Here is a 23,404-nt window from a genome sequence, read left to right as displayed (position 1 = left end):
TCATTTTTGGACAGAAAGTTTCTAATTTTTGCAATGTTACTTAGATGGAAAAAAGCTGTCCTTGAAACAGTCTTGATATGTTCGTCAAAAGAGAGATCAGGGTCCAGAGTAAGGCCGAGGTCCTACACAGTTTTATTTAGAGACGACTGTACACCCATCACGATTAATTGTCAGATTCAACAGAAGATCTCTTTGTTTCTTGGGACCTAGAACAAGCATCTCTGTTTTGTACGAGTTTAAAAGTAGAACATTTGCCGCCATCCACTTCCTAATGTCTGAAACACAGGCTTCCAGGGAGGGAAATTTTGGGGTTTCACCATGTTTCATCGAAATGTACAGATGTGTGTCTCCGCATAGCAGTGAAAGTTAACATTATGTTTCCGAATGACATACCCTATAGGTAAAATACACTGCTCAAAAAAATAAAGGGAACACTTAAACAGCACAATGTAACTCCAAGTCAATCACACTTCTGTGAAATCAAACTGTCCACTTAGGAAGCAACACTGATTGACAATAAATTTCACATGCTGTTGTGCAAATGGAATAGACAAAAGGTGGAAATTATAGGCAATTAGCAAGACACCCCCAAAAAAGGAGTGATTCTGCAGGTGGTGACCACAGACCACTTCTCAGTTCCTATGCTTCCTGGCTGATGTTTTGGTCACTTTTGAATGCTGGCGGTGCTCTCACTCTAGTGGTAGCATGAGACGGAGTCTACAACCCACACAAGTGGCTCAGGTAGTGCAGCTCATCCAGGATGGCACATCAATGCGAGCTGTGGCAAGAAGGTTTGCTGTGTCTGTCAGCGTAGTGTCCAGAGCATGGAGGCGCTACCAGGAGACAGGCCAGTACATCAGGAGACGTGGAGGAGGCCGTAGGAAGGCAACAACCCAGCAGCAGGACCGCTACCTCCGCCTTTGTGCAAGGAGGTGCACTGCCAGCGCCCTGCAAAATGACCTCCAGCAGGCCACAAATGTGCATGTGTCTGCTCAAACGGTCAGAAACAGACTCCATGAGGGTGGTATGAGGGCCCGACGTCCACAGGTGGGGGTTGTGCTTACAGCCCAACACCGTGCAGGACGTTTGGCATTTGCCAGAGAACACCAAGATTGGCAAATTCGCCACTGGCGCCCTGTGCTCGTCACAGATGAAAGCAGGTTCACACTGAGCACATGTGACAGACGTGACAGAGTCTGGAGACGCCGTGGAGAATGCTCTGCTGCCTGCAACATCCTCCAGCATGACCGGTTTGGCGATGGGTCAGTCATGGTGTGGGGTGGCATTTCTTTGTGGGGCCGCACAGCCCTCCATGTGCTCGCCAGAGGTAGCCTGACTGCCAATAGGTACCGAGATGAGATCCTCAGACCCCTTGTGAGACCATATGCTGACACATGCACATTTGTGGCCTGCTGGAGGTCATTTTGCAGGGCTCTGGCAGTGCACCTCCTTGCACAAAGGCGGAGGTAGCGGTCCTGCTGCTGGGTTGTTGCCCTCCTACGGCCTCCTCCACGTCTCCTGATGTACTGGCCTGTCTCCTGGTAGCGCCTCCATGCTCTGGACACTACGCTGACAGACACAGCAAAACTTTTTGCCACAGCTCGCATTGATGTGCCATCCTGGATGAACTGCACTACCTGAGCCACTTGTGTGGGTTGTAGACTCCGTCTCATGCTACCACTAGAGTGAGAGCACCGCCAGCATTCAAAAGTGACCAAAACATCAGCCAGGAAGCATAGGAACTGAGAAGTGGTCTGTGGTCACCACCTGCAGAATCACTCCTTTTTTGGGGGTGTCTTGCTAATTGCCTATAATTTCCACCTTTTGTCTATTCCATTTCCATCCAACAGCATGCGAAATTTATTGTCAATCAGTGTTGCTTCCTAAGTGGACAGTTTGATTTCACAGAAGTGTGATTGACTTGGAGTTACATTGTGTTGTTTAAGTGTTCCCTTTTTTTTTTTTGAGCAGTGTATATAGTGAAAACAATAGTGGTCCTAAAACGGAGCCTTGAGGAACACCGAAATTTACAGTAGATTTGTCAGAGGACAAACCATCCACAGAGACAAACTGATATCTTTCCGACAGGTAAGATCTAAACCAGGCCAGAACTTGTCCGTGTAGACCAATTTGGGTTTTCAATCTCCCCAAAAGAATGTTGTGATTGATGGTATCAAAAGCAGCACTAAGGTCTAGGAGCACGAGGACAGATGCAGAGCCTCGGTCTGACGCCATTAAAAGGTAATTTACCACCTTCACAAGTACAGTTTCAGTGCTATGATGGGGTCTAAAACCAGACTGAAGCGTTTCGTATACATTGTTTGTCTTCAGGAAGGCAGTGAACGGGATCTCTGTGAACATCTGAGAAATTGATTGGTTTGAATCCCAGCCTTGATCATGCCTTCCATTCAATGACGCAGACACCATACATTCTCTGTGCTACAGGTATCTGGAGACCTTACTGCGCCAAGTAAGTAACGGACACATTGCTTACTTCCCAGCCATGAAGGCTTTTGTCAACCTGCCTACGGAGAACGAGCTCACCTTCAATGCAGAGGAATACTCTGATATCTCAGGTTAGCTTCATTAGTTATATTGTCCTTTTAGACACCAATATACATTCATGTTACTGAGAGTGAGTCTGATGATTTACTATCTAGCATATTTAAACATTGCTTTTTTATAGCCATAGCAGTGTTGGATGACACAAGGAATCACTGACAAAACATTACCATCATATGTCGGAAGGATTGGGATAAAACAAAAACGCATGTATGTTCGACATTTGTGGACGATAAAGCACCTTAAGTATACAGACGATGTATACAGAAGAAGACATCTTGTGTTGGTTTAAAGCAGAACGCCAAATTTCCGTTGGACATTTATTGGACAATAAAGTCATCTTATTCCTATCTTCTTCTTCTCTTCTCAGAGATGCGGTCCCTGTCAGAGCTGCTGGGGCCCTATGGGATGAAGTTCCTCAGTGAGAGTCTCATGTGGCATATCTCCTCCCAGGTGGCCGAGCTCAAGGTGAGGGGGCATGGAGGTCAGGGGTTACAGGTCGCGGCCCAGAGGTAATCCAGGGTTAACTCAGGGCAGGCTGGGTCATGTTCATTAGGGCACTCCGCCATAGCAAAAAAAAAAAAAAAAAAGATATATATATTGTTTTATTGGTCTAAATAGTCTCATGCCAGTTTAGGACCACTTTGTTCCGTTTGGTGCCTAATGAACACGACCCTGGTTTCTTGCTTCTCTAATTCCTAGTGTGCGTCCAAAAGGAGACCCTATGCCCTATATCAGGGGTGTCGAACTCATTTTGCGTCGGGCTGTAAATCAGTCTTCAATGAAGTCCGGAGGGCTGCACTGAATGTTTTAAATATTTCATTGCCAATGTGCTGGACAGTCAGTAAATTGTATGAATGTAGGTCTATTATCATTTCTACACAGTTTCGATTTGGTTTTACTAATGTTAAAGTATATCGATTTGTTTTATTATTATTTATAAAAAAAAATTGCTCAAACCACCCACGGGCTGGATTGGACATGTATGTTTGACACCCCTGCTCTATATAGTGTACTACTTTTGACCTAGGCCCTATGGCGGTCTCCTATGGGTTCTGGTCAAAAGTAGTGCACTATATATGGAATAGGGTGCCATTTCAGATACTGCCTTGTAAGAGCCAATAGAGGTTAGATGCTCTTTCCAGAAGCAGAGTTTTTTTCCCCTGGAAACAGAGCCAGACCCACAGCGGAGCAATTTTGTTGTTTCTTCATTATTCGTTAATAAGGTGTTTCCCAGAGAAGAGCAGAGGCAGTGTGGGTTACGGCTAACCTCTTACTGCTGACTGCTGACTGACTGACGATGGATCAGGTTCCCTACCCTCACTGAATTTTGGGTAACTAATAAGAATTCTATTAAAAAAAGAGGACGACTGAATTCTGTAAGGTCAGCAAAGTCTTTTTGATTAGATCTTACACTGAACAAAAATATAAACTCAATATGCAACAATTTCAAAGATTTTACTGAGTTACAGTTCATATAAGTATATCAATCAATTGAAATAAATCCATTAATCTATGGATTTCACATGACTGGGAATACAAATATGGTGGTTGGTCACAGATGTGTTTAAAAAAAAAGGTAGGGGCATGGATCAGAAAACCAGTCAGTATCTGGAGTGACTACGATTTGCTGGATATTGGCGGGAACTGAAACACGCTATCGTACACAGCAATCCAGAGCATCCCAAACATGCTCAATTGGTGACATGTCTGGTGTGTATGCAGGCAATGGAAGAACGGGGACATTTTCAGCTTCCAGGAATGTCTACAGATCCTTGCGACATGGGGCCGTGCATTATAATGCGGAAACATGAGGTGATGGAGGCGGATGAATGGCACTACAATGGGCCTCAGGATCACGTCACGGTATCCCTTGTGCATTCAAATTGCCATTGTTAAAATACAATTGTGTTTGTTGTCCGTAGCTTAAGTCTGCCCATAAAGTAACCTCCCCGCATCCAGAAAACCACTTGCCGCCATGACACCATACACGCTGTCTGCCATCTGTCCGGTAAAGTTGAAACCCTGGTTTCTTCCGTGAAGATCACACTTCTCCAAAGTGCCAGTGGCCATCGAAGGTGAGCATTTTCCCACTGAAGTTGTTTACAACGCCGAACAGCAGTCAGGTCAAGACCCTGGTGAGGACAACGAGCACGCAGATGAGCTTCCATTAGATGTTTTCAGACAGTTTGTGCAGAGATTCTTCGATTGTGCAAACCCACAGTTTCATCCGAAGAAGCCGGATGTGGTGGTCCTGGGCTGGCATGGTTACATGTGGTCTGTGCTTGTGAGGCCAGTTAAATGTACTGCCAAATTCTTTAAAATGACGTTGGAGGCGGCTTATGGTAGAAAAATGAACATTACCCTTCTCTGGAAACAGCTCTGGTGGACATTCCTGAAGTCAGCATGCCAATTACACACTCCCTCAAAACTAGACACATCTGTGGCATTGCGTTTTGTTACAAAACTGCACATTTTAGTGGCCTTTTGTCCCCAGCACAAGGTGCACCTGTGTAATGACCATGCTGTTTAATTAGCTTAATTAGCCACACCTGTCAGGCAGATGGATTATCTTTGCAAAGGAGAAATGCTCACTAACAGGGATGTAAACAAATTTGTGCACCACATTTTTTGAGAAATATTTTTTTTGTGCGTATGGAACATGTCTGAGATCTTTTATTTCAGCTCATTAAACATGGGACCAACACTTTACATGTTGTGTTTATATTTTTGTTCGGTATATTAGACTGGGACAAAATGGGTTCATGGTAAGTGTTAGGAAAGCAGCTAGCCAGCATATTGATAAACTTATATCAGAACCAAAATCACTTCTAATAGACGTACTGTACATACGTAGACCTCTGCGTTCCATGGCGTATTATTTGGTTTAGTATTGCACTTTAGAGCTGCAAAATCTCTTTGATTAGATTTATTCTAACTGGGATTAAAAGGTACTATGGTTAGGCACAAAATCAGTCCTTATAGAAATACCCTGCCGTTCAAAAGTTTGGGGTCACTTAGAAATGTCCTTTTTTAAGAAAAGCACATTTTTTTGTCCATTAAAATAACATGAAATTGATCAGAAATACAGTGTAGACATTGTTATTGTCGTAAATTACTATTGTAGCTGGAAACTTTTTTAATTTAATATTTACATAGGCGTACAGAGGCCCATTATCAGCAACCAACACTCCTGTGTTCCAATGGCACGTTGTTTTAGCTAATCCAATCGTTTTAAAAGGCTAATTGATCATTAGAAAACCATTTTGCAATTACGTTAGCACAGCTGAAAACTGTTGTGCTGATTTTAAAGAATCAATAAAACTGGCCTTCTTTAGACTAGTTGAGTATCTGAAACATCAGTATTTGTGGGTTCAATTACAGGCTCAAAATGGCCAGAAACAAAGAACTTTCTTCTGAAACTCGTCAGTCTTGTTCTTGTTCTGAGAAATGAAGGCTATTCCATGCAAGAAATTGTCAAGAAACTAAAGATCTCGTACAGCGCTGTGTACTACTCCCTTCACAGAAAATCATAAACTTGGATTAGTTAACACAACATGCCATTGGAACACAGGAGTGATGGTTGCTGATAATGGGCCTCTGTACACCTATGTAGATTTTCCATTAAAAATCATCAGTTTCCAGCTACAATGGTCATTTACAACATTAACAATGTCTACACTGTATTTCTGATCAATTTGATGTTATTTTAATGGACAAAAGCACATTTTTATTCTTTCAAAAACACGAACATTTGTATGTGACCACAAACTTTTGAACGGTAGTGTGCATTACATGACACTAATGTCTTTGTTAGTGTTGCGAAACTGTTTTAGACGAGTTCTTGTTGGAATGTCATTTACCTAAAGAATGATAATCAATGTTAAATTATTTTATTGCAGCAGACTGACAAAATATTATGCATGTTTTTTCAAACCGGTCTTTGGATTGTAATATAATTTGTTTAGTCTCTAGAGCACACATTGGTGTGTCAACGTAGCTCTGGTACATATTTATGATTCTCTAACATGCAAACGTTTCCCTCCACATCTGAAAGCAATTTGGGAAAATAAAATTGTTTTGGTATCTGATTCACAATCAGATGTAGGAATTAAGCATTGGTTTTATTCAGTCTCTGTACACACCGAGTCGTGGTCATCAAGTTACTTTTTTGGCGAATAGTCTCAAAGCAAACTGAAGGAGTGGATGACATGTGCGGCATTGCGAGCGGCACACATGACTGTCTCAACATTTCAAAAATAATCCTTTGGCTCGTTGCGCCAAGACACCCATCACAGAAAATTCTACGCCTCTAATTGTTTTTGAGTGTGTCCCAAATGGCACTCAATTCCCTGCGTAGGGCTCTGTAGTGCTCTATATAAAGAATATGGTGCCATTTGGGACACACACATTGTAAGATCACAGCATAGTTCAACATCTGGTGGTGGTAAGGGCCTTTTCCTGTTGTTCAAACAAAGGGGAAAGTCTTTGGAATTAGGATCCCTAGTTGATTCCCCAAATAATCCCCTCACAACTCAGGAGGTCTCTATCACTCTCTCTATATACAGTTGAAGTCGGAAGTTTACATACACCTTAGCCAAATACATTTAATCTCAGTTTTTCACAATTCCTGACATTTAATCAGAGTAAAAATTCCATGTCTTAGGTCAGTTAGCATCGCCACTTTATTTTAAGAATGTGAAATGTCAGAATAATAGTAGAGAGAATTATTTATTTGAGCTTTTATTTCTTTCATCACATTCCCAGTGGGTCAGAAGTTTACATACACTCAATTAGTATTTGGTAGCATTGCCGTTAAATTGTTTAACTTGGGTCAAATGTTTCGGGTAGCCTTCCACAAGCTTCCCACAATAAGTTGTGTGAATTTTGTGCCATTCGTCCTGACAGAGCTGGTGTAACTGAGTCAGGTTTCTAGGCCTCCTTGCTCGCACGCACTTTTTCAGTTCTGCCCACAAATGTTCTATAGGATTGAAGTCAGGGCTTTGTGATGGCCACTCCAATACTTTGACTTTGTTGTCCTTAAGCCATTTTGCCACAACTTTGGAGGTATGCTTGGGGTCATTGTCCATTTGGAAGACTCATTTGTGACCAAGCTTTAACTTCCTGACTGATGTCTTGAAATGTTGCTTCAATGTATCCACATAGTTTTCCTGCCTCATGATGCCATCTATTTTGTGAAGTGCACCAGACCCTCCTGCAGCAAAGCACCCCCACAACATGATGCTGCCACCCCGTGCTTCACGGGTTGGGATGGTGTTCTTCGGCTTGCAAGCATCCCCCTTTTTCCTCCTAACATAACGATGGTCATTATGGCCAAACAGTTCTATTTTTGTTTCATCAGACCAGAGGACATTTCTCCAAAAAGTACGATCTTTGTCCCCATGTGCAGTTGCAAACTGTTGTCTGGCTTTTCTATGGTGGTTTTGGAGCAGTGGCTTCTTCCTTGCTGAGCGGCCTTTCAGGTTATGTCGATATAGGACTCATTTTAATGTGGATATAGATACTTTTGTACCTGTTTCCTCCAGCATCTTCACAAGGTCGTTTTACTGTGCTGTTCTGGGATTGATTTGCCCTTTTCGCACCAAAGTACGTTCATCTCTAGGAGACAGAACGCGTCTCCTTCCTGAGCGGTATGACGGCTGCGTGGTCCCATGGTGTTTATACTTGCGTACTATTGTTTGTACAGATGAATGTGGTACCTTCAGGCGTTTGGAAATTGCTCCCAAGGATGACCCAGACTTGTGGAGGTCTACAATTTTTTTCTGAGGTCTTGGTTGATTGCTTTTGATTTTCCCATGATGTCAAGCAAAGAGGCACTGAGTTTGATGGTAGGCCTTGAAATACATCCACAGGTAGATCTCCAATTGACTCAAATTATGTCAATTAGCCTATCAGAAGCTTCTAAAGCCATGACATAATTTTCTGGAATTTTCCAAGCTGTTTAAAGGCAGAGTCAACTTAGTGTATGTACTGTCGCAGCCGGCCGCGACCAGGAGGTCCGTGGGGCGACGCACAATTGGGCTAGCGTCGTCCGGGTTAGGGAGGCTTTGGCCGGTAGGGATATCCTTGTCTCATCGCGCTCCAGCGACTCCTGTGGCGGGCCGGGCGCAGTGCGTGCTAACCAAGGGGGCCAGGTGCACAGTGTTTCCTCCGACACATTGGTGCGGCTGGCTTCCGGGTTGGAGGCGCGCTGTGTTAAAGAAGCAGTGCGGCTTGTTTGGGTTGTGGTTCGGAGGACGCATGGCTTTCGACCTTCGTCTCTCCCGAGCCCGTACGGGAGTTGTAGCGATGAGACAAGATAGTAATTACTAGCGATTGGATACCATGAAAATTGGGGAGAAAATTGGATAAAATAAAAAAAATTAAAAAAATAAAACTTAGTGTATGTAAACTTCTGACCCACTGGAATTGTAATACAGTGAATTATAAGTTAAATAATATATCTGTAAACAATTGTTGTAAAAATGACTTGTGTCATGCACAAAGTAGATCTTGAAGTCAGAAGTTTACATACACCTTAGCCAAAAACATATAAACTCAGTTTTTCACAATTCCTGACATTTACGCCTAGTAAAAATTCCCTGTCTTGGGCCAGTTAGGATTACCATTTTATTTGAAGAATGTGAAATGTCAGAATAATAGTAGAGAGAGTGATTTCCCCCCCCCCCCCAGCTTTTATTTCTTTCATCACATTCCCAGTGGGTCAAAAGTTTACATACGCTCAGTTAGTATTTGGTAGCATTGCCTTTAAATTGTTTAACTTGGGTCAAACGTTTCGGGTAGCCTTCCACAAGCTTCCCACAATAAGTTGAGTGGATTTTGGCCCATTCCTCCTGACAGAGCTGGTGTAACTGAGTCAGGTTTGTAGGCCTCCGTGTTCACTGAACAGCTATTTTCAGGTCTCCAAAGATGTTCGATTGCGTTTAAGTCCGGGCTCTGGCTGGGCTACTCAAGGACATTCAGAGACTTGTCCTGAAGCCACTCCTGCGTTGTTTTGGCTGTGTGCTTGGGGTCGTTGTCCTGCTGAAAGGTGAACCTTCATCCCAGTCTGAGGTCCTGAGCAATCTGGAGCAGGTTTTCATCAAGGATATCTCTGTACTTTGCTCCGTTCATCTTTCCCTCGATCCTGACTAGTTTCCCAGTCCCTGCCACTGAAAACATCCCCATAGCATGATGCTGCCAGGTTTCCTCCAGACGTGACGCTTGGTATTCAGGCCAAAGGGCTCAATCTTGGTTTCATCACGCCAGAGAATCTTGTTTCTCATGGTCTTGAGAGTCCTTTAGGTGCCTTTTGGCAATCTCCAAGCGGGCTGTCATGTGCTTTTTACTGAGGAGTGGCTTCCGTCTGGCCGCTCTACCATAAAGGCCTGATTGGTGGAGTGCTGCAGAGATGGTTGTCCTTCTGGAAGGTTCTCCCATCTCCACAGAAGAACACTGGAGCTCTGTTAGAGTGACCATCGGGTTCTTGGTCACCTCCCTGACCAAGGCTCTTCTCCCCTGATTGCTCAGTTTGTGTGGCCACTGTGTTTTTGGGGACCTTCAATGCTGCAGTTTCTTTTTGGTACCCTTCCCCAGATCTGTGCCTCGACACAGTCCTTTCTCAGATCTCTATGTACAATTCCTTCGACCTCATGGCTTGGTTTTTGCTCTGACATGCACTGTCAACTGTGGGACCTTATATAGACAGGTGTGTGCCTTTGCAAATCATGTCCAATCAATTGAATTTACAACAGGTGGACTCCAAGAGAAACATCTCAAGGATCATCAATTGAAACAGGATGCACCTGAGCTCAATTTCGAGTCTCATAGCAAAGGGTTTGAATTTACTTAGGTAAATAAAGTATTTTTGTATATATTTTTTTTTATACATTTGCAAAAAATTCTAAACTTGTTTTCGCTTTGTCATTATGGGGTATTGTGTGTAGATTGATGAGGAAAAAAGTTAATTTAATACATTTTATATCCCTATTTCTCTTCCTTCCTCTTTCCCTCTCACTTTCCCTCACATTCCTACTCCTCTCCCTGTCTCCCTCAACTTATTCTTCTCCTCTTCAGAAACTGGTGGTGGACAACGTTGAGGTTTTGACCCAGATGAGGACCAGCTTTGACAAGCCTGGAGAAATGGCTGCTCTGTTCAAGAAGCTCTCATGTGGGTAGTCTGTCTGTATTTCTACTGGCCTGGTCAGTCTTGCTGTGCTAGACAGACACTAGGCGCAGTGCTGCCAAGGGCCAAATAAGCAACAGATACATGATACATTCTCCCATAAATAAAACTGTTATGCGTACGGACCTTTGATTGTGGCTGCTGAAGGTTAAAAGTGACATAACATAACATCTAAATCTTATTTGCATACCAGTAAAATGACTAGAGACATGTCCGTTGTCTGTGAGGCTCACATGTTTTTTGTCTTGGTGTTATAGCAGTCGACAGTGTTCTGAAACGGATGACCATCATCGGCGTTATCCTCTCATTCCGATCGCTGGCTCAGGAGGCACTCCGAGATGTAAGTCGGCTCTTTAAACCCCCTAAAAGTCTAAGCCTTTGGGGGGTTCTACTAAGCTAACATGGAATAGTTTTAAGATGGTCATACCACAGATCATTTAGTTATTTGATTTTGAAATGTAGGACCCCTGTAGCAATATAAAAAATATATATTATAATGATAATAATACTGCTATAGCTCATAGAAACACATTCATGAATGACAAAACAGAGAGTAAAAAAAGATATCATAACGAATAAGGTTTTAAAGTGTCTGTCCTATATCTAGGAGATATACAAAAGCTCCGATTTTTACAAAAGCCCCTTTTTTGGTACGGTACCAAACTACTTCCATTCATTTCTTTTTACCGGTACAAGGTTACCTTCAGATGAGTCCTGTGACACTTGTGGGGGTCGTAGAGCAAAACGGGGAACACCATCTTGTTTGTGAGAATCTCCCCTTTCCATGTGGATTCATATTAGTTTGTAGCCCAAACAGTTCAGAAGCTACAGACAGTAGTTGGCACATTGGCGGTACCGACTTCAGACGTGTCCCATGGGCAGTGGTGTAAAGTACTTAAGTAAAAATACTTTTAAGTACTACTTAAGTAGTTTTTTGGGGTATCTGTAATTTACTTTACTATTTATATTTTTGACAACTTTTACTTGTACTCCACTACATTCATAAAGAAAATAATGTACTTTTTGCTCCTTACATTTTACCTGACACCCAAAAGTACTCGTTACATTTTTTTATGCTTAGCAGGACAGGAAAATTGTCTAATTCATGCACTTATTAAGAGAACGTCCTTGGTCATCTCTACTGCCTCTGATCTGGCAGACTCACTAAACACAAATTCTTCGTTTGTAAATTATGTCTGAGTGTTGAACTGTGACCCTGGCTATCCGTAAATTAAAAAAAACAAGACAATTTGCTTTGGTTTGCTTAATTTAAGACATTTTAAATGATTTATACTTTTACTTTTGATACTTAAGTACATTTAAAATGGGGTACTTTTGAAATTTGGGTACTTTTTCCACCACTGCCTTTGGGGCTTGTGGAGGTCTTAGATCAAAACGGAAAACACATTGTGTTCGTTTGAGGCCGACATCGGTGGATGCAGTGGATTACATCGCAGCCGTATGATATCTCTAGCTTAAACAGACAGATTTGTATGGAGATTATTTCATTATGTTAATTATATTGACGCAAGGGTGCATCAATCAACTCTAGGGGGTTAACTTTCACCCACTTAATTGGCATCATATAGAGTACACAATTATCTTGAGTTGTTTAAAGCTGGTTTCTCATATTTCATCCTGTGCTGAAGTTAGTTAAATCAAATATTTCTGGCTTAGTATTAAGGTAACACATTATCTTCTTGTCAACAGGTGTTGTCGTGCCACATCCCATTCCTGGTGAGCTCAGTGGAGGACTTCAAGGATCACATTCCCAGAGAGACCGACATGAAGGTGAGAGACACAGTAGGACCTTTAAATGATGCTTCATGATGTCAAGGTTGTGGGTTCAGTTCCCACAAGGATCACATACACTGTACTGTAAATTGCTTTGGATTAAAGCATCTGCTAAGTGGAATTTATTATTCATATTATTAATGTGATATATAAATGGCTGTTGTGTTTGAAGCAGACTGACTCTCTGATGTCCTGTATGTTGATCATCAGGTGGCCATGAATGTCTATGAGCTGTCATCTGCAGCAGGCCTGCCCTGTGAGATAGACCCTGCCTTAGTGGTGGCCCTCTCCTCCCAGAAGTCAGGTAAGATATGCAGCAGTGTATGGCGCGTCCTAACACAGCTGATACATGGAAGTCCATTTCTCTGTACGCACCATTGTTGAGGACGTCTCTATGATTGTGTATTCGATGAAATTATTGTTGAATAATGACTAATTGTAACAAGAACACATGTGAACTAGTTTGCTGCACATCTTGGATTTAGTCAATCAGCCATTTACAATTTACATTTTGAATGAATGGATATGTTTAGTTGTTGAGCTGAAATGATGATGGCTATCATATGCCTCATAGCCTGAGTTACATGTCCACACACTGTGTATAGGGATGACTGATTCGCTGTTGACATCTCAGAGTTTGAAAATATATCCGTTAATAATGGCAAAGGGAGAGAGAGTTGGACAAGCATTAGAACTACATTCCCTGTTGTAGTCATGTATCAAACCAATGTTTTCATAAATTAAAAATAAATACATGTCCTGTCAATTTTTCATAATCGCAACAGATACGCCAGGCTTTGTTTAGGTAATGTTTTAACACCCCAGCACCCCTGAGGGACGTGTTACTTAACAGGACATGTTGATGCTTATACACACTGGTATTAGTTTGTCAAGTCATGTAGCCTGCAGCCATATCCACAAAGTGCTGTCCATTCCATATGTGCGTCCCTTCACTTTTTCCACATTTTGTTACGTTACAGCCTTATTCTAAAATGTATTAAATAAAAATAAGTCCTCATCAATCTACACACAATACCCCATAATGACAGGTTCTACAACTTGATTGGAGTCCACCTGTGGTAAATTCAATTGATTGGACATGATTTGGAAAGGCACACACCTGTCTAAATAAGGTCCCACAGTGCATGTCAGAGCAAAAACCAAGACACGAGGTTGAAGGAATTGTCCGTAGAGCTCCGAGATAGGATTGTGTCGAGGCACAGATCTGGGGAAGGGTTCCAAAAAATATCTTAAGCATTAAAGGTCCCGAAGGACACAGTGGCCTCCATCATTCTCAAATGGAAGAAGTTTGGAACCACCACGACTCTTCCTCGAGCTGGCCGACCAGCCAAACTGAGCAATCGGTGGAGAAGGGCCTTGGTCAGGGACGTGACCAAGAACCCGATCGTCACACTGACAGAGCTCCAGAGTTCCTCTGTGGAGATGGGAGAACCTTCCAGAAGGACAACCATCGCTGCAGCATTCCACCAATCAGGCCTTTATGGTAGAGCGGCCAGACGGAAGCCACTCCTCAGTAAAAGGCACATGACAGTCTGCTTGGAGTTTGCCTAAAGACACCTAAAGGACTCTCAGACCATGAGAAAGAAGATTCTCTGTTCTGATGAAACCAAGATCCTGAATGCCAAGTGTCACGTCTGGAGAAAACCTGGCACCATCCCTACGGTGAAGCATGGTGGTGGCAGCATCATGCTGTGGGGATGTTTTTCAGTGGCAGGCACTGGGAAATGAGTCAGGATCGAGGCAAAGATGAACGGAGCAAAGTACCGAGAGATCTTTGATGAAAACCTGCTCCAGAGAACTCAGGCTCTCAAACTGGGGCGAAGGTTCACCTTCCAACAGGACAATGACCCTAAGCACACAGCCAAGACAACGCAGGAGTGACTTCGGGACAAGTCTCTGAATGTCCTTGAGTGGCCCAGCCAGAGCCCGGAATTGAACTTGATCAAACATCTCTGGAGTGACCTGAAAATAGCTGTGCAGCGACGCTCCCCATCCAACCTGACAGAGCTTGAGAAGATCTGCAGAGAAGAATGGGAGAAACTCTCCAAATACAGGTGTGCCAAGCTTGTAGCGTCATACCCAAGAAGACGTGAGGCTTTAATAGCTGCCAAAGGTGCTTCAACAAAGTACTAAGTAAACGGTCAGAATATTTATGTGAATGTCTCATTTCAGTTTAGTTTTGAGTTTATTACAAAAATATCTAAACCTGTTTTTGCTTTGTCATTATGGGTTATTGTTTGTAGATTGAGGGGAAAATAGCTATTTAATCGATTTTAGAATTAGGCTGTAATTTAACAAAATGTGGAAAAAGTCAAGGGGTCTTAATACTTTCCGAATGCACTCTATGTCCCAAATGTTACCCTATTCCCAGAGATTCCTCTGTTTGCATCCCAAATGGCACCCTATCCCCTGTATATGTGTCTGATCAAAAGTAGTGCACTATATAGGGAATAGGGTGCCATTTGGGACGAAGCCACTGGCTCTCCTCAAGTTCCCAGCCTCTCTCTGTTGCTCTAAGGAAAATACTCAATAACATTGCTTTAACTCTGTCAGAGCCATTAAGAGCCCTGCAGGCCTTTTGGCCAGCGAAGACATGTCTATTATGCCCCTGCTGTTCTTATACAAACCTCTGTTTAATATCAAAATAGTTATCAACCCTCAACTTCATCTCCTAGGATGCAAATGGCACTCTTTTCACTATGTAGTGCACTACTTTTGACCAGGGCCCATAGGGAGACCCATAAGGGTCTGGTCAAAAGTAGTGCAATATAGGATGCCATTTGGGAGGCACTCCTACCCCATGTTGGTTCCACATAGTTGAATCATCTCCCAGTGTTGTCCTGTTAATATAAATTACAGTTAATTACGGAGCCTTATTGCAGTTTGTCTTGGCTAGAGGGTCTTCGTGTTCAGATAATATCCAAATTGGATCCCCCCGATTTCCCCCAAACTGCTATTTTTATATATATTTTTCTCTATGTCATGATGCCAAGATAAAGGCGTGCTGTTAAGCTGTCATGGTGATGGTTTGTTAACAGACATTTCCCTTCTTTGGTAACAGAGAACATCAGTCCTGAGGAGGAGTACAAGATAGCGTGCCTGCTGATGGTCTTTGTGGCAGTCTCTATGCCCACCTTGGCAAGCAACGTCATGTCCCAGTATAGCCCTGCTATTGAAGGTACCTGTTACATGAAGTAAATGTTCTATGTACATTTTAAGTCTATTTGTTGTTATACTTATTGATATGGTTCCTTCATAATAGTCCTTGTTAACAGTGCTGTGACACAACCACAAATGAGAACATTGTGCAATATTTAGATTCTAACTAATGTCTGAGTCTTTAAAGGAAATTAAGTTCATGTATATATAATTTGATATACAGAAGAATATACATAACTGTCTTATGATTTATCTTGTTTGATATTGTACATTTAATTGTATTAAGGACATTTTATGTTCATTTGTTGTTACATGTATATGGACTGATGTGGTTTAGTCTCAAGTTAACATTGTAGAAAGATATAGTAGATAGTTTTACCCACAGTGTTTAAAGATAGTCGAGACACTAATATCTACTTGTCTGTCATCCTTTCACAGGTCACTGCAACAACATCCACTGTCTGGCTAAAGCTATTAACCAGATCGCTGCAGCTTTATTCACCATCCACAAGGGCAGCATCGAGGACCGCCTCAAAGAGTTCCTAGCAGTACGTTTTATAGTAATAGCCCATTTGGTTTATACCACACATTTCTCTCCACCCTTTCTTATTATTTATTATAAGCAGCTCTCTTCTTTCATCTGTTTTCTATTTAATCTCTCTGGTGGGTTTTTCAAAATGCTAGCGAGTGTATGCTAAATGGCACACTTGCCTATATAGTGCACTTCTTTTGGGCCCTGGAATAGGGTGCTATTTGGGACAGAGCCAAGGTCGTGTAAGAATTTATTACACACAGCGTGGGAAGAGGCAGGATATTTATTTTATTTCATTTTTTATTTTCATGACCGGGATTGATAAACAGTAATGTTCCATAAACCTTCTGCGATTCTAAATCATTTTTTATTTTAATATCTGAAATGAGTTTTCCTGGATGCCGGGGCTTTTTCTGCATCGCTTCGGAGGAGGGTACAGCACACCACCAACCTTGTTTTCCCCTCTGTGTTTCCATTGGAATTATTCCTCATAAAATGTTGTCTCTTACTTTGTATTGCGCTCCAATATTGTATTACTACAACCGTGTTAAAATATGTAATGCTGTCTCCAGTCTGATACCATGTGAGATGCAGCCCAAGCCCCGTCCTCTTTGAAACCCTGCAGTGTTTAGTTAAAATCCAAGAGGCAAGGTTAGAGTGGTAGACTTTAAATGTCTGGTAACATTGTGCTTTAAATGTCTGGTAACATTGTGCTTTAAATGTCTAGTAACATTGTGCTTTAAATGTCTGGTAACATTGTGCTTTAAATGTCTGGTAACATTGTGCTTTAAATGTCTGGTAACATTGTGCTTTAAATGTCTGGTAACATTGTGCTTTAAATGTCTGGTAACATTGTGCTTTAAATGTCTGGTAACATTGTGCTTTAAATGTCTGGTAACATTGTGCTTTAAATGTCTGGTAACATTGTGCTTTAAATGTCTGGTAACATTGTGCTTTAAATGTCTGGTAACATTGTGCTTTAAATGTCTGGTAACATTGTGCTTTAAATGTCTGGTAACATTGTGCTTTAAATGTCTGGTAACATTGTGCTTTAAATGTCTAGTAACATTGTGCTTTAAATGTCTAGTAACATTGTGCTTTAAATGTCTAGTAACATTGTGCTTTAAATGTCTAGTAACATTGTGCTTTAAATGTCTAGTAACATTGTGCTTTAAATGTCTAGTAACATTGAGCTTTAAATGTCTAGTAACATTGCGCTTTAAATGTCTGGTAACATTGCGCTTTAAATGTCTGGTAACATTGCGCTTTAAATGTCTAGTAACATTGCGCTTTAAATGTCTGGTAACATTGCGCTTTAAATGTCTGGTAACATTGCGCTTTAAATGTCTGGTAACATTGCGCTTTAAATGTCTGGTAACATTGCGCTTTAAATGTCTGGTAACATTGCGCTTTAAATGTCTGGTAACATTGCGCTTTAAATGTCTGGTAACATTGCGCTTTAAATGTCTGGTAACATTGCGCTTTAAATGTCTGGTAACATTGCGCTTTAAATGTCTGGTAACATTGCGCTTTAAATGTCTGGTAACATTGCGCTTTAAATGTCTGGTAACATTGCGCTTTAAATGTCTGGTAACATTGCGCTTTAAATGTCTGGTAACATTGCGCTTTAAATGTCTGGTAACATTGCGCTTTAAATGTCTGGTAACATTGCGCTTTAAATGTCTGGTAACATTGCGCTTTAAATGTCTGGTAACATTGCGCTTTAAATGTCTGGTAACATTGCGCTTTAAATGTCTGGTAACATTGCGCTTTAAATGTCTGGTAACATTGCGCTTTAAATGTCTGGTAACAGTGCGCTTTAAATGTCTGGTAACAGTGCGCTTTAAATGTCTGGTAACAGTGCGCTTTAAATGTCTGGTAACAGTGCGCTTTAAATGTCTGGTAACAGTGCGCTTTAAATGTCTGGTAACAGTGCGCTTTAAATGTCTGGTAACAGTGCGCTTTAAATGTCTGGTAACAGTGCGCTTTAAATGTCTGGTAACATTGCGCTTTAAATGTCTGGTAACATTGCGCTTTAAATGTCTGGTAACATTGCGCTTTAAATGTCTGGTAACATTGCGCTTTAAATGTCTGGTAACATTGCGCTTTAAATGTCTGGTAACATTGCGCTTTAAATGTCTGGTAACATTGCGCTTTAAATGTCTGGTAACATTGCGCTTTAAATGTCTGGTAACATTGCGCTTTAAATGTCTGGTAACATTGCGCTTTAAATGTCTGGTAACATTGCGCTTTAAATGTCTGGTAACATTGCGCTTTAAATGTCTGGTAGCATTGCGCTTTAAATGTCTGGTAGCATTGCGCTTTAAATGTCTAGTAGCATTGCGCTTTAAATGTCTGGTAACATTGCGCTTTAAATGTCTGGTAACATTGCGCTTTAAATGTCTAGTAGCATTGCGCTTTAAATGTCTAGTAGCATTGCGCTTTAAATGTCTAGTAGCATTGTGCTTTAAATGTCTGGTAACATTGTGCTTTAAATGTCTGGTAACATTGTGCTTTAAATGTCTGGTAACATTGTGCTTTAAATGTCTGGTAACATTGTGCTTTAAATGTCTGGTAACATTGTGCTTTAAATGTCTGGTAACATTGTGCTTTAAATGTCTGGTAACATTGTGCTTTAAATGTCTGGTAACATTGTGCTTTAAATGTCTGGTAACATTGTGCTTTAAATGTCTAGTAACATTGTGCTTTAAATGTCTAGTAACATTGTGCTTTAAATGTCTAGTAACATTGTGAAACGGATAGAAGAGACACAAGTGCTTCTATACATTTGGGACCGGTTTCCGCAGACACAGATAAATCTTACAGGACAAAAAGTTTGAGTTTGCTGTTTAGTTCAGAAATAGGATTAATCTGTGTCTGGGAAACCGGCCCTTGGTGTGAGAGTTGTTTTCTCCGGTGCAGCTTGGTGACTTGTAGAAACATTGTGAAAAGACACCATGCTTCTTTCAGTGTTAAACTTTACATTTGACATTTGAGTCGTTTAGAAGACAATCTTATCCAGAGTGACTTACAGGAGCAATTAGGGTTGAGTGCCTTACTCAAGGGAACATTGACATTTTGGCTACTGGCACAACACTCTTAACCGCTAGGCTATCTGCCGCCCCATTTTTAAGTTGTTCTTAAAGCTTCTAGTTCTTTACCATTCTTCTACACAGTCAGTTGAAACTGATTTAAACTGTTCTCTCTCCTGTGCAGCTTGCCTCCTCCAGTTTGCTGAAGATCGGCCAGGAGACTGACAAAACCACAACAAGGAACAGAGAATCTGTCTACTTGCTCCTGGACATGGTGAGTCACATACTGTATGAATGAGTCCCAAATGGCATCCTATTCCCTATATAGTGCACTGCTATATAGGGCCCTATAGGCCATGGTCAAAAGTAGTGCAGTATATAGGTAATAGGGTGCCATTTGGGATGCAGATTAATGTTCTATTTTAACCCTTTATTTAACCAGGAAGTCCTGTTTAGGTCAGAAGAAATGTTTCTCAAAGGAGACCTGGGAAATTCATTTAGGAGAGAGTCCTATACTAAAAATGAATGATACTATATCAAACCGAATGACTAAGAGTTGCAGATTAATAAAGTTAGGGTTATTATAAATAAGGATTACAATAGTCCAAGTAGATTGGAGTTTTACTGTATACTGTAGCACTTGAACTTTGAACTTGACATGCATTATGACTAAGCTAGCCATCATCTAACACATTGTCACATCATCTAATTATCATCTAGCCATCACCTAACTAACACATGTAATATACCAGTTGGTTCCAAGGTCAACATTCTCACTAGCATTGGCCAGTCCAAAGTAGAAAGAAAAGGAAGAGAATCGCATAACCTCTTTCTACTGGAAAATGAACAGAGCACTATTTTCCTTGGGAAATGAGCAGAGCACTATTTTCCTTGGAAAATGAGCAGAGCACTATTTTCCTTGGAAAATGAACAGAGCACTATTTTCCTTGGAAAATGAACAGAGCACTATTTTCCTTGGAAAATGAACAGAGCACTATTTTCCTTGGAAAATGAACAGAGCACTATTTTCCTTGGAAAATGAACAGAGCACTATTTTCCTTGGAAAATGAACAGAGCACTATTTTCCTTGGGAAATGAACAGAGCACTATTTTCCTTGGAAAATGAGCAGAGCACTATTTTCCTTGGAAAATGAGCAGAGCACTATTTTCTTTCTGACTGTATCGAAAATTACATATGCAGTCATGCATACACATGTATGGTCTTTTGATCAGAGATACTTACTCATTGGTCTGTGGGATTTGCTTTCCTTTGAAGAATAATCTACAGGAGGGAGGTTGTTGAATAGAAAGACAACTGTAATGGAAAGAAGGAAGAATCAGCCACAGTCTTTATCCTGCAGTGGACCTGGCATAGGATAGAACACACACAAGGAGGCACGCACACACACTCACACACACACCCTTCTGTCTTATCCATTGGGATACTCTGCCCCGATAACATAGAGAACAAGGCAAGATCACAAAAGTGTGATTAAACTTAATCTGCATCCCAAATGGCAACCTATTCCCTATATAGCACACTACTTTTGACCAGAGCCGTATGTGGGCCCTGGTCAAAAGTTGTGCACTTATATAGGGAATAGGGAATAATGCCATTTGGGATGAATTCTATGTGTAACTTTATTCTCACAGTGTTTATTTTGGGTTGTATCCTTATCCATCCATGTGTTTTCTCTACCAGATTGTGCAGGAGTCCCCATTCCTGACCATGGACCTTCTGGAGTCCTGCTTCCCCTATGTGCTACTCCGTAACGCATACCACGCCGTCTACAAGCAGAGTGTGCCTTCCTCAACCTGAAAGCCCTGAGAGGAGGTGAAAAGAGGAGGAGGAGAGGCTAGAGAGGAGGAGGAGGAGAGGCTAGAGAGGAGGAGGAGGAGAGGCTAGAGAGGAGGAGGAGGAGAGGCTAGAGAGGAGGAGGAGGAGAGGCTAGAGATGAGAGGCTAGGGAGGAGGAGGAGTGGAGGGGGAGAGGCTAGAGAGGAGGAGGAGAGGCTAGAGAGGAGGAGTAGGAGGAGAGGCTAGAGAGGAGGAGAGGCTAGCGAGAGAGGCAGGGAGGCTGGAGAGAGAGAGAGAAAGGCAGGGAGGCTAGCGAGAGCGAGAAAGGCAGGGAGGCTAGCGAGAGCGAGAAAGGCAGGAAGGCTAGCGAGAGCGAGAAAGGCAGGAAGGCTAGCGAGAGAGAAAGGCAGGGAGGCTAGCGAGATAGAGAAAGGCAGGGAGGCTAGAGAGAGAAAGGCAGGGAGGCTAGAGAGAGAGAGGCAGGGAGGCTAGCAGAGAGAGAGGCAGGCGGGGACGCTCCCTGCCTAGCGAGAGAAAGCGGTTTTGTCTGGAGCCTTAGCATGCAGAGAGTGAAGAAGACAACACCAGGGGCCTTATGTATCAAGCTTCTCAGAGTAGGAGTGCTAATTTGAGATCAGTTTTGATTTAATATTTTATTTGGATCCCACTGCTAATCTCTTCCTGCAGTCCAAACAGGAAACAAAACAACAAATGGAATACATAATATACATAACACTACAGAATGCACTACATAATACAATGCTTAAAACAATACTTAATACAATGCAGAATACACTACATAATACAATACTTAATACAATGCAGAATATAATACAAAATATATAAAAATGTCTGTCTCTTCACAGTCCCCGTTGTGCCGTAAGGTGTTCTTTTATCCATTTGTTTTAATCTGGTTGTATTGCTAGTTTGAGTTATCCTGGGTGGTAGAGAGTTCCATGCAGTCATGGCTCTATTTAATACTGTGCATTTCCTAGCCTCTGTTCTGGACCTAGGGGACTGTGAAGATACTTCTGGCTGCATGTCTTGTGTGGTACCAATGAATGTTTGAACTATGTGCCAACTGCTTGAACAAACAGTTTGATACCTTTAACCAATCAACACCTGGCAAAAAAAGACTTTGAGCCAAGAGAGATTGACATGCATACCACTGACATCCGCCCTCTGTATACATTTTCAATGCAATATGTGCTGCTCTGTTCTGGATCAACTGCAATTTTCCTATGTCCTTCTTTGCCACACAAGTCTACACAACTGGGCAGTAGTCCAAGTGTGACAAAACTAGGGCCTGTAGGACCTGTCTGGTTGATTTCGATGCCAAGAAAGCAGAGCAACTTCTTATCATGAACAGAAGTCTTCCCATTTTAGCAACCATTTAGTCTATATGTTTTGACCATGACAGTTTGCTAGCTAGGGTTACACCCAGCAGTTACATGGACAGGGGACCTGATCCTAGATCAGAACTCCTACTCTGAGACGCTTGATGCATGCAGGCAGCCCCAGAGCCCTATACTGAGAATATAAATATATGGCTCTGGACAACTTGAGAGTCTGATATGATGACATGACCATTGTGGGTGTGCTGTGTTTCATTTTCTGTCTTAAAGAAAACAAAAAATAATATTATTGGTTTTGTGGGATCAGGGTTTTTTCTTTTCACCCAGTTGTATGAATGAGTAATTTGTTTACTTAAATGAATCTGATGTAAGCTTTGTTGACAATGATCAGTGGTACACTACTACTTAATTACATTTTTGAATACTGTCTTAGTTTTTCAGTTTCTAAATATTGAATGGGTTAAAAAAATGTAACACTAAAATTGCTATTAAGGGTAAAGTGAAGCATTGCAATGTGCAAAACTAATTGCAGATTTTTGGAAAAATGATGATCCACAGTTATTACATTCACCATCATCATCTGTTGATTATTACAGTATGTGTATTTGTGAATTTGTGTTAATTACATTCTTGCGTTCTTTTGAGATATTTGCCAAACTGTTGAGAAACCATAGCATTTATATTATTTGGAGCTAAGCTAAAATGTTGGTATTAAACTTAAATATTATGAAAAGTGGTAACAGATGGTTGATATTTGTATAAAGCATAGAATAATTTTTTAACTAAATGCATTGGCATAACCACTCCATTGTACCTGTCTGTACGGTATATAATAAACATTCTTTCATAATTATTGAATGTTAATAAATAGCTCTCCTTTTACCACTTTTATATGTTTTCGATGTTTCAATGAACCGTGTATCCTCCATAACGTGACCAATAAATCTTAGGCTATATCCACTTACTG

The 23,404-nt window shown here is 41.5% G+C and overlaps 1 protein-coding gene across 6 annotated transcripts in view; it reads left to right on the top strand.

Moving 5' to 3' along the window:
- Positions 1-23,401, top strand: part of LOC129816543 (nck-associated protein 1-like) — an 82,251-nt gene extending 58,850 nt beyond the window's left edge. For all 6 annotated transcript variants that reach the window (XM_055871125.1, XM_055871123.1, XM_055871121.1 and 3 more), the window contains 10 exons: positions 2,446-2,576; positions 2,933-3,030; positions 10,639-10,732; positions 11,005-11,087; positions 12,458-12,538; positions 12,752-12,845; positions 15,624-15,740; positions 16,160-16,269; positions 19,470-19,559; positions 20,988-23,401. In XM_055871125.1, the coding sequence (XP_055727100.1) occupies positions 2,446-2,576; positions 2,933-3,030; positions 10,639-10,732; positions 11,005-11,087; positions 12,458-12,538; positions 12,752-12,845; positions 15,624-15,740; positions 16,160-16,269; positions 19,470-19,559; positions 20,988-21,104 (1,015 nt within the window). In that variant the 3' untranslated portion in view covers positions 21,105-23,401. The remainder of the gene's footprint in view (positions 1-2,445; positions 2,577-2,932; positions 3,031-10,638; positions 10,733-11,004; positions 11,088-12,457; positions 12,539-12,751; positions 12,846-15,623; positions 15,741-16,159; positions 16,270-19,469; positions 19,560-20,987) is intronic.
- Positions 23,402-23,404: the final 3 nt, after the last annotated feature.

This window comes from Salvelinus fontinalis, chromosome 19 (genome assembly GCF_029448725.1).
Source record: "Salvelinus fontinalis isolate EN_2023a chromosome 19, ASM2944872v1, whole genome shotgun sequence".
In the NCBI taxonomy this organism is placed as follows: Eukaryota; Metazoa; Chordata; class Actinopteri; order Salmoniformes; family Salmonidae; genus Salvelinus; species Salvelinus fontinalis.
Note: the sequence above shows the minus strand (reverse complement) of the source record. Positions and strands in the feature narration are given on the sequence as shown.